This window comes from Oryctolagus cuniculus, chromosome 15 (assembly GCF_051225735.1).
Source record: "Oryctolagus cuniculus isolate XC-2025 breed Fujian yellow rabbit chromosome 15, ASM5122573v1, whole genome shotgun sequence".
Classification (NCBI taxonomy): domain Eukaryota; kingdom Metazoa; phylum Chordata; class Mammalia; order Lagomorpha; family Leporidae; genus Oryctolagus; species Oryctolagus cuniculus.
Window position 1 is genome coordinate 67,918,891 of NC_142881.1, and position 12,043 is coordinate 67,930,933.

General features: G+C 45.1%; 1 protein-coding gene across 23 annotated transcripts in view; it reads right to left on the reverse strand.

The window, feature by feature from the left end:
- The window catches only part of KCNMA1 (potassium calcium-activated channel subfamily M alpha 1), a 783,049-nt gene that overhangs the window by 320,916 nt on the left and 450,090 nt on the right, over positions 1-12,043 (reverse strand). For all 23 annotated transcript variants that reach the window (XM_070056978.2, XM_070056977.2, XM_070056983.2 and 20 more), the window contains 2 exon segments: positions 5,226-5,319; positions 4,271-4,382 (listed from right to left, as the gene is read on the reverse strand). In XM_070056978.2, the coding sequence (XP_069913079.1) occupies positions 4,271-4,382; positions 5,226-5,319 (206 nt within the window).

Consider the following 12,043-nt stretch of genomic DNA (forward strand, 5'->3'; position numbering starts at 1 on the left):
GGGTGCAGGGGCCCAAGGACTTGGGCCACCTTCTGCTGTTTTCCTAGGCCGCTAGCAATGGAGCTGGATAGGAAGTGGAGCAGCCTGGACTCAAACCAGCACCCATATGGGATGCTAGCCTTGCAGGCTGTGGCTTAACCAAGGTCACTCATCTTAACAATAAGAAATCAAACAAGCTGTGGGACAAGCAAGGGCAGATGTTCTCCTGTCCCCTCTGGTTTTATCCCCAGGGTGCCACCTCCAGCCCTCAGCAGGGCTCAGGAAGTTTGTGCAGGAGAACTGTGAAAGACCTGGGCTTCCTGTATTTTCCCCCAAACCTCCGCCAGTAAAGGCAGCAAGTTTCCACCTTGCAGAAGGGCAGCCCGGCCTGAAATGCCCCCACTCAATGGGATGATTCCTTCTGCTTTCAACATGATACTGCAGGGGATCATGGTATCTCGGTCAGCTTGTGTGTACAGCAATTGCTTCCCAATGTAAGAACCCAGGCATGGGGACCTCAGTTGAGAAACTGTTACACTGAATTCCTTTCCATAAAAGGCAGATCAATTTGGGATCACACCCATGGCGATGGGTTACCCAAGAACCAAAAATTGTTTTCGCCCACAAGAGGACAGGGTTTATTTTTATTGTTGTTATTGTTGCTATTTCATGGCCCCGAAAGCTACTGGTCTATGTTTTGGGGTTCAATAACACATATGCTTCCTAATATACTACACCATTCACTTACACTATTCATTGATTCACTGGCACCTGCTCGCCCCTCTGTGCTGTGAGAGGGCAGCACTCTGCTTTTCTTCACTCTTGCTTGTCAGTCAGTAGTGCCTGTACACAGCAGGTGCTCAACAACCATTATTCAATTAATAAGCAAATTGAAGCCATACTTTAGGGCATATTTTTAACTTTTTATTTGAGAGAGAAGGCAAAAAGGAGGAAGGAAGAGAAGTAAGCATTTCCTATCTACCAGCTTACTCCCCAAATGCCCACAACAACTTGGGATGAGACAGGCTGAAGCCAGGAGCCAGGAACTCTATCCTGGTCACCCATGCAGGTAGCAGGAACCCAACTACTTGAGCCATCACCTGCTGCTTCCCAGGGTACATACCAGAAAGAAGCTCGAATTAAGAGACGAGGTGGGACTTGAACTCAGGGGCTCCAATAATATAGTATGTGGGGGTCTCAAGGGGCATCTTTAAAAAAAGTATTTATAGGGGCCAGTGCTGTGGCTTAGCAGGTAAAGTCGCCGCCTACAGTGCTGGCATCCCATATAGGCGCTGGTTCAAGACCCGGCTGCTCTACTTTCAATCTGGCTCCCTGCTATGGCCTGGGAAAGTAGCAGAAGATGGTCTAAATCCTTGGCCCCTGCACCCACGTGGGAGACCTGGAGGAAGCTTCTGGCTCCTGGCTTCAGATCAGCAAAGCTCTAGCTACTGTGGCCATTTTGGAGTGAACCAGCAGATGGAAGACTTTCTCTCCCTCTCTCTTTCTCTCTCTCTGCCTCTCTGTAACCCTGCCTTTCAAATAAATAAATAAAATCTTTAAAAATGGATTTATAAATTTTCATTTTTTATTTGAAAGGAAGAGAGACAGACAACAAGCACTCCCATCTACTGGCTCACTCGCCAAATGCCTACAACAGCCAGAGGTGGACCAGGCTGAAGCCAAGAGCTAAGAATTCAATTGAGGTCTCCCTTGTGGGTGGCAGGGACCCAAGTCCTTGAGCCATTACTGCCACATCACTAGGTACAAAATAACAGGAAGCTGGATCAGAAGCAAAGCCAGGACTGAAACTAGTGCTCGGACACGGGATGCAGGAGTCCCGGGCAACATCTTACCTGCTGCACCTTAAGCACTGCACCAAGCCCTCACCCCAGAGAATATTTCTTTTGAAGAGAAACCACAGTTGATGCAAAGATGTTTCTTGTTAGAAATTCAGTTGAACCTCATGTATTCCATTTTCTATTCTTTTTCTCCCCCTTTGCTCTAATAGATCAGAACACTCCGCCAAAAACCAGGATTAAATCACCTACAAAAATGCCATGGAATTAAAATCACCCACGGACGCCTGATGCAGGAGGAGACTCGCCTGCACACCTCCACCTGGGGCGGGGGAGATCTGCTCCCTGCAGAGGGGATGTCTCCACCACAGTCATGAACAGGCAGCCCTTCTGTCATCCAACCTAGCAACCACGACCAAGCGCACACCTGGCATAAAAGTCAGCTCCAGCAAATAAGAACACTGCGAGACAATTTAGTCCAAACCCTCACTTTCAGATGGGAAAACCAAGAATCCTGAAAAGCAAAGTGGTTGCTCACATGAATGGAGTAATGAGAACACAGCCAGGAAAAAATGCAGGATCCCTCTCCCCTACTTATTTGAGGATTTGGGGTGCATGTGTGTGTGTGTGCACGCATGCATGTATGCATAGCTATTTGAACTCTTAACAACAGCCTTGGTTAACAGCATATCCTAATATCAACTCCGTTAACCGTATTCACTTCCCAGTCCTCCCCAACAACCCAGATGCCAAACATCCTGGCAGTGAATCAAGATTCTTAAAGACTTTCTGAGCTCAAAGAAACTTAAGAGATCATTTAGTTCAATCTTTCCTGTGCAGAGGAAAAGCAACAGGCAGAGTGAACACCAGTGAGCCCCCAGGGTCACAAAGCCAGCTTACAGCAGAGCTGGGGCAGCTGGAGCCTGGGTACCCAGGCACATGTAGGCTATGCTCGGGACTCTCCTGCATTCATGTGTGGCTATAATGGTCTCATCACACTGCAGAAAACCCAATCTAAGCAAGCAGGTAAAGATAAAACTTCTTCTACTGACAAGTGGATATGGTTCTACCAAGGAAGCTACTGAAAAATGGAATCCTTATGGCATCTGTACACATACACACGTATTGTGACTTCCTCACACACTGTATATATACAAAAGATGCTTATTTTTAAAAGTACTTGATACTAGGTATATAATAAATTCACAGTCCTAGAAATGGCATCAAAATATATTAGCAGTGAAAGAGTATGTTGACATAACATTTTTGGAAAGTTATCTATCAATATCTGTATAAAATAAAATACACAAAATCTTTTATCCAGCAATTCCTCTTCCAGAAACCTGGAGCTACTTCTAGAAACAGAATATAGCACTATGGGTGAAGGTGTTTATTAAAACATTGTTTAGCGTGGTTGAAAAAAAGGAAAATGAAAATATTCAGGTAGTCATAACTAGGAGTATGGCTAGACTGTGGTCCAAACAAATCACGTAATTTTGTACAACTGTTAAAAAATAAACTATCACAGAATTGAAGGGATGTCCATCATGCACCCCTCAGTAAAAAGGCCAAGTTACAGTGCGATATGATAATTTGATAGCATTTCTCTTCCAAACGCCACCAACTCCTAAACTCTATAGCATGCAACATTTATGTCTGTGGTGGCATGAGCATGAACGATGTGGAAGGAAGCCTGTTAACACCAGGCATCTCGGGGAGAAGGCAGTGGTGGATGAGGAGCCCACAGTAGTCCTCCACGTCCTGTTTCAGCCTCCCACTTCCCCCACCAGACCCCAGTAGAACACTCTGATTTCAGGGCAAAAAACTGGTCCATCACATCAGAGAACTCTGAAGCTCTCTCCAAGCCTTTGGTTGCCACGACCAGCCTCTGAACAAGTCACTTTTCCCACCAAATTGTCCCAGTCCTGACACAGGAAAGTGACTGCCAAGCAGAGCACCAGTAAAAGCCTTCCCCTTTACATAGGAAGGGAGCTTGTTCTCCTGGATGTGAGAGGGGACCTCATGCCATCCCACCACAGAAATGTAGGTTTAAATAGACTCTGCAGGCACCACTCTTCAGGAAACTCCAAAGCAGACAGAGGCTAACTTTGGCAGGCAAGCCTGCAGAGGCACCTAATTCAGCCACTCAGAAAGTTGGCCTTGTCCCTTGGGCTTCCCTATCCAGTTCTGCCTCCGAGTTCCTGAATTAAAACAGACAGGGCCACAAACACAGAGGTCTTGGCTGTGACAGTGATGGCCACTCTGCTTCAACAATGATCACCCCCCATCACCTGACACTAACTGCACAAATCCAACTGGGCTAGTGCGCCAAAGAACTTTGTCACCATCAACTTCTAAAATTCCAAAACAGTTGTTCCCATTATTGTCTAAAACTTTCTTTGTATGGGGACAGCCCGGCCCCCTGATCCACCTGAGACTATATTTCAGCCATGGCTCAGGCACCAGTAAAGGGAATACAAGAGAGATTGACTTACCGAGCCAACTTCTGTTTAAGTACACAGACACAAACACTGGGGGGACTGTGAAGAAATCTACTACAGAGTTCACTTCCAGCCAGAACCACAGCTTATCGTTGGCTGCAATAAACTGGGAGAAAGAAGAAATAAGAGAGACAAAAAATGAGAACGATGGTTCCAGCATTCAATCTATACTCTTTTGCCCAAGGGCAAATTTTGAGTTTCATTGGGGATCTAGAGAGATATTTCATTCTTCCCATATCAATGCCAATCATGTGCTTTTTTTTTTTTTTTTTGATATTTGGCCTCTTCTCCAGATAATTATATGATAAGTTAGCTTGGAGTAAGATCAGCTGCTATATTTTTCTATGGTTTCCAATAACCTCATACAGATGGGTTAACAATCTCACATTCATTAGAATCTCTGATGTAAATATAATTGACTACAAAGCATACACATATACATCCATGTACACAAACACACACACACTGTACACATCAATATAATTATGTTCTGTACTGTATATTTTGTAAACAGGGTGTAGAGTAACTCCCCCAAGCTCCAAATTCTGCTGCCCACCCTGATTAACCCTCACAACTGCTCTCTCTGCTGGATGAGCACTGTTAAATGTAATTGCAAGAGCTGAAATGTGTTTTGTATTTAGTTTTCAGGGGAGAACAATGCATTCATATTTGACAACTGAGAGGAGAAACAGTTGGCCAGCAGAGATGTCATCTTTGTTTTCACCACTATTTCTCCTTCTTGAAACAAAATTAACAGTGCATTTGAGAAAATGCTTAGCTATAAAGAAAGGACTCTCCCAAAGCCAAATTCAGAATGTAGGTTTGCTGTCCCTTCTAGAAATACTGGGCTGCACCTTGCTTTGGGGAGCAGCAGACTGGTGGAGGGTGATCTCTGAGGACGAGACTCGCACGCCCCTTTGTGATACTAAGCAAAGTTGCTCCAACTTACCCGCAAGCCAAAGTAGAGAAGGAAGAACACGTTGAAAGCCATGTCGATCTGTAATGTGAAATCTTTGTAGAAATTCTGGCAGGATTCTATCGGGCTATTAGACAGGAAGAAGAGAAAGCGAGAGGTAAATGAGAAGCATCGTCACATCTTCCACTGTGCCGATATGGTGGTGCACGGGGTGGAGGGTGGAATGAGTGTTTGTAAAATAAAACATTTGGTCTTTCTGCCCCCTGGGAACATCGAGCAAGCATTGCCAAGGGGTCTTTCCATTCAACCATTCAGTGTTTTATTCTTCTAATTAATTGTGTAGTTATACATATATTATTTTTCTCTTCATTCAACAGTTGAACTAAGAATCTAAAGAGGATCATGCAGACCTTGGAGGAGGGACAAGCAGGAGGGACCACCAAATTCCTTGATTTTGTATTAACCCTTAAAGAACTGACTTCTTTTGGAGAACACGTATTTAGAGGACTCCAGCACACTGAAGTGGAGCCCATTTTCAATCAAACACTGTGGCTCTGTTTTAGAGCATTTTAAAGACATTGGTTGGGTAATAAATCAAGGACCCAGGAGCATCTCAGGAAGGCTGTGAGGAGAAGATTCTGGTTGATGTTCTGGGTAGACTAAGCCTGGACTTCCGTGTGGCACCCTGATCTGGGGAAAGCAGCACTGCCCGACTGGAAAACCTAAATATCGTAAAACCGAAATGCTGAAGCAGTACTCTAAGGGTTAATTCTGTTGCTGTTGTTCTCAGCATGCAGATGAACTAGCTTCATATATATGTCAAGCAGCCAATGCAAACTCCCAGCACCCAGCACGCTCCGTTTTGTTCAAGAGCAGGCCGTTCAAAAGGGTACTACTATACAAACTGGTACACAGCTTTGAAGTGCTTTCCTGCGTCACACTGATCAGTGGGTGTGGAGCCCCAGAAGTTGGGCTGGGTGGGAAGCAGGAAAGCCTCACACGCATCTCAAAGCTGTGAATGAAAACTCATAGTGCCCTACTATCAGTCAGCACATGGTAATACCCAAGCCAGGAAGAGCAATATGAGGCAAGGGAAAGGGGATGGAGTTGAGGGGGAAGCAAAATACTTTCCCCAAATGGGACACAGCACGGACCTCATCCCTCCAGGGTTGGGGGAAGTGCAGAATGGGTCTCTGGGCATTGCCAGGTTGGAACTGGCTGTATGCAATAGCAGTTAGTATAGTTGTACCTCTGTAAGGACAATGCTTGGCTGGTCAACAGGCAGGGAGGGGTCGGTGCAGTACCAGAAGGGGAGTGGCCCATTTAGATGCCTGATCAGTCCAACTATGGAAGTCTCCGATCACGTTACATGCACTGGACTTATCCATTCTTCATCTCTCTTACAAGTCAAACATGCCCTTTGTTATCCCCCCAAGACACAAATAGGTGGTAAAACCTCCAAACAAGCATGAAGAGTAACCTACATTTGCATTTACAAACTAAGCAGATTGAACAAAAACAACACTGAACAAACAGTTCTTCTCTAAAAGAAAGGACAGCTGCCAGCTTTTCACTGAGGTAGGCAATGGGTAGGAGAGACGATAAGGGGTTGAACTAGACCCATGCAGAATGGAGGCAGGAGCAGAAGAAGCTAAAGAGCACATCCTACCACTGCTCTTTGCTGCATCTCCTACACAGGCACTCATTCAATGGATAAAAGGAAAATCCAGGCCTAGAGTTCATTCGTGACACTGCTGCAGTTCTCAGGCTATAGTGGAGCTTTGGATTGTTTTAAGAACAGAACCCATAAGGTGCACTTGTATCAGAGTTCCTGGCTGCTCAAGTTGTACAGAAAAGAAGTACACGAACTAGGTTGACCAGAAATCCTCTATAGATTCTAACGGTGGACCAGACAGCACCTATCTGTGATGGGAGCACCTCTGCTGGTGAAGAATAAATGGTGTAAACGTTTGTGTGTGTGTGCACATGCACATGAGTGCCCACACACGTGCACAAAACAGAGCAAGTGGGCAAGGTTAGGGAGATACGTAGGTAAATACTGCACTCACTTTTCACTTATTCCAGCAGGGACTTAGCTGTGCATTACAAATGCATACTTATCAAGACTGATGTTTGCACAGTCAAGGCAACAGAGAGAAACCTTGGTTCCCAATATTTCATGTAAAATCCACCATTACTTCACCAGGGCCAATTATCTTACTGTTGCCATCACAAAACTAGTCACTGGTGGCATACTCGGCAGGGGGGGAGTGTCTCATGAATTTTTTATATCTTATTAATTCCATGGTCTCCGTAGAAACATATTTAGTTGGAAGAGTACTTGCAAGGCTGTGGTAGAGAATGGAATAGTTGGAGAGAGACATATTAAGTCCATGTCACTGAGGATTTCTTGGTTCAACAGGAATGGAAACATTCAAAAGAGCAAATGGAATTGAGCTGCAGCGACTTCTTTCTATTGACCATTGCCTTCCTGGTCATGTTGGGTTTCTCTCCTACACTGTCCATAATAAAGGCAGTAATGAGGGGTCTGAACACTAGAGGACCTGTGTTATAAAACATACCTCAATATTACCATTGATTTATAGAAAACAATATTAAAATTATAATGAACTGTTCCTCTAGTCCTTTCCAAAAAAGAAATTTAGAGCTGATTTAATTATTCCATTATCACTTCTTGAGTCCTAGACTTTCAGCTGAAATACTAAAGGAAAGAAACTATGCTACTGGGACAAGTTGCTTTTCCTCTGGCTGAAGCCATGGACAGTAGGAACACACCTGATACTATGGACAGGTTCAGCAGGTAGTAAAAGCAGGAAGCCGTCACAAAACAGAGCCAGGCCCTGGGCCCCAGGTGGGGCCAGCGATCGGGGAATGCTTTTCTATCTCTTTTATGCCTTCCATGCTTTCCGTAAGTGCCCAGGGAAAAATGTGATGCTTGGATTTGTCAAGAGGCAACAGAGCTGTTGATCAGAATCCCCTCTGAGATAAATCCTCCAAGTGCCTATAGTTCATGGACTCATACAATCAGAGACTACAGAGTGGAGAGTCCAAAGCCCCATTATCTCATTACCCAAATGGAAACAACCCATGGAGAAGTTCAGTGATCTTTTCAAAAGAGAATACATAAGCCCACAACCAAAGGGCTGGCTGTATCAATCAGGATTTATTTTTCTCCTCAGGAAACATTATCTTAATATTGAATGCCCACTTGAGGACAGAGGATGCAATACAATCTCCTTTTCCTTTCTTGTGCAAAGGACAGTTTCCTGGTCTAGACACACAGGAGTTTCAAGAACTAGCAAATAAATCATGCTTTCATTGAAACTACAAAGAAAGGGCTTCTGGGTCACACACTGAACCATTCTGATGGCCATTTCGATGAGGCAGGCCCATCCAGAAAAGGCTTTGCATGGGCGTATGTTGAAAATAGGAGAAATATATACTTTTAAGAATCAAATGAAGGACACTATTTCTGACCTGGAACATGAACTTAACCTAAATTGTCCATAATGAACAACTTAATAATTACAGGATACAAAATACTGGTAGGCTGATAAACTACCTATTCCTAGGCTCCCATGATGCATGGATTGAGTATGATACTAAAATCCTCAGGAACTTTCGCATCCTGACCCAGAATCTATGACAGCCTCCTTCAAAAGAATCTCAACAAGCAGCTGCTATTTATAAGATTCTTCAGTGTAAAAGAGATGTTGAAGTACAAATCCTATTTCCTCTTGAACATCAAGTAAGGGCATCCTCCAAAGTTAGACGTCTCTGTAAAGGAAAATGAAACTCGGCTAGAGTGGGAAACGTCTCATTTCTCTTCCTCTGTTTCACAATGTAATTTCCAGGGAAGACCCTCAAGCAAGGAGGACCCAACAGCCCTTCCTGAAGACTGAATGCTGAGTTTGCCTTTTTTTTTTTTTTTTTTTTTGACAGACAGAGTGGACAGTGAGAGAGAGAGACAGAGAGAAAGGTCTTCCTTTGCCGTTGGTTCACCCTCCAATGGCCGCCGCAGCCAGCGCACCGCGCTGATCCGATGGCAGGAGCCGGGTACTTATCCTGGTCTCCCATGGGGTGCAGGGCCCAAGCACCTGGGCCATCCTCCACTGCACTCCCTGGCCACAGCAGAGAGCTGGCCTGGAAGAGGGGCAACCAGGACAGAATCCGGCGCCCCGACCAGGACTAGAACCTGGTGTGCCGGCGCCGCAAGGCAGAAGATTAGCCTAGTGAGCCGCGGCGCAGGCCCTGAGTTTGCCTTTCCAAAGCACATGGCTGGCAACGGCTACTTGGGGTTTTGTTCAAAGCGCAGGGGGCTGAGGACAGATTCTCACTGCTAGGGCTCTGGACATCTTCATTATCTCCAGCAGGAAAGTGCCACCCCCTCTTCTCACTTCCTGGTGTTCCCTGAAGTCTGTTTTCCTAGCTCCCTGAGCCTGGCTCTCCAACCACGCATGCTGTCATTTCAAAGACAGTGGTTCTTAAACTTCAGCTTGCACTTGCAGAACTTGTACAGCCTTGCTGGGCAACCGCTCCCACAGTATCTGACTTACAGGTCCAGAGGCAGGAGCCAAGACTCTGCATTTCTAACAATGTCTCAGACAACACAGAGGCTCTCATCCAGAGAACCCACTTTGAGAACCACTGCCGCCGAAAAACTTTCTTGCAGCTATGCACTAATTACAGGTGTCACTGCTCAGACCCGAACAGGGATGATTAAGCATTTGAGCCTGCCCCCAGATAACCAGCTGCACACCACTTAGCTACTTGCTGAGATCAAGGGGTGGAACAGATATTTTCAGTTTCAGATGGGAACAAGGGGGTAAAAATTAAAAGGATCCAGGGAGGTAATTACAATACCATCACGCAAGCTTCACCAGTGCCTGCTGCAATTAACAATCAGGGAATACATGCTGAGCACATTTTTAGTTGAAGATTAAAAGGAAAAATGATGGAGTATCGATGGGGAGGTGGCTGCAGAGACCGTGGTTTATAAGGGATAAAGGAACGCTAAGCAGCTTAGGAACAAAACAACAACAACAGACATTTGAGATGATTTAAGAGGGAAGGGACTGGCTGAGGAACAAAACAGCACTTTGTGCAATAATTCCCAGCATTCAAGGTCTCCACATTCTTGTGGCTAGTCCCTTTTTAAATTGAATTGGGCCCTCTCAATTCCCACCAGGACTAAGGACCACCAGAGTCCACTACAGACATGTGTCAATCCAATATGCTTAAAGAGTCTAGACTCTTCTTGACTCACCTCTGCAATGTTGCCAGATTAATCAAAAGATGCCACTCACCCAGCATCGTGACTCCCTCCTGCCTCATGCATCAGCTTTAAGCCTGGCTGGGGAGGACTTTCAGATCCTAGCCCACATTACCTCTCCCACTTCATCTGCCACTGTGCTTCAATCCAATCCCTTTCTACCATGAGCTGGCACCTTCATAACGTCATGAACAGGTCCCTCATATCCCCAATTCTAGATCTGTACTTTGGCTGTGGTCTCTTCAAATGCTCTTCCATCTGTCATCACACTTTCAACAGAGTTGGAGGCCATGTTAAAGACTTAACTCAGCAAATGACTCAGGTCTTCGCTGACCTCTCCCATGTATGGATTCCTATAATATTGGGAGCAAGCACTTCTAAACTATCTCACAGTGTTGATCCCTTCTGAATACTGTATAATAATAGGGGGCAACTGTATGCAGATTACACGTACTACTGCATTTTGATCCTCACAGTATGGTAAAAATAGGTATTTTGCTTTAATCCCCATTTTGTAGATCAGAAAGCAGAGGCTCTGATACCTACCCAAGATCATGTAGCTAAGTGGTAGAGTTGGGAAAGAGACCCGACAGCCTGACTGACACACCTCCTCTTCTCCCCAGGCGGACTGCAGTCTGCTTGGAGAGGAAGAAGCAGCACAATTCATAGAACCTGTTATCTACAGAGCCTTGCAAGGAGTTCATATGCAAATGAAGTAGGAAGGCAGATAGGTTAAAATTGATTAGGTTTGTGAGCTGGAAGACCACGCCTTCGCCATGGCCCTGTGTGACCTCATGCCCCTACCTGGCCACACCTGGGTGCCCACCAGCCAATTAGGTTAATTAACCACTCCCCTTTGGAAGTGGGTTAAAAGCCTGGGACACGGTGTGTCCCACCGTCTCTTTTCCCTGGCCTCTTGCCAGGAGGCAGTTTGCTGTAGCCCTGCGCCCCCAGGGCATGTGGCCTTCAGACGGCCTGCCCTAGGCTTCCTGGCCTAGATGCTCCTCCATGTGGCTGGTTCCTGGTGCTCTGTATGAACCCAGATTTACCTCTCTCTCTTAATAAAGCTCTCACTCTCCCATGCATCTTTCACATTAAATAAAAGCCTAAAATGTACCATGCTGCCTCGTTTATTGATGCTGATATTTAGAATTCTTCTCTAAATATTAGGCAAGAACCCTCTTGGGCTTATTAATATTGGGGATTTATTAATAAGCATATGGTGATATCACATGGCACCCCAAATTCCGGTAGCATATGTGGCATCCCAGATGGCACTTCTGGGGAACTTTAATATATATATTAAAGTTAATATATATAATTTATATATAATATACATATATATAAGATATATATTGACATAGATTTTAGAGGGTCATCTCCTACATCAAAGACAATGAGGTCTGACTGAGTATGGAAGAGGTCAAACTGCCCTAGGGAAAAAACCAAACATTTGTTGGATAGTCTGGGAAAATTCACAGGAAGCAGACCTGTCCAACCCACATGTAATCACTCTGCAAAGAATGTCCTGTGGGACATTAATAATCCTGCAAAGTCC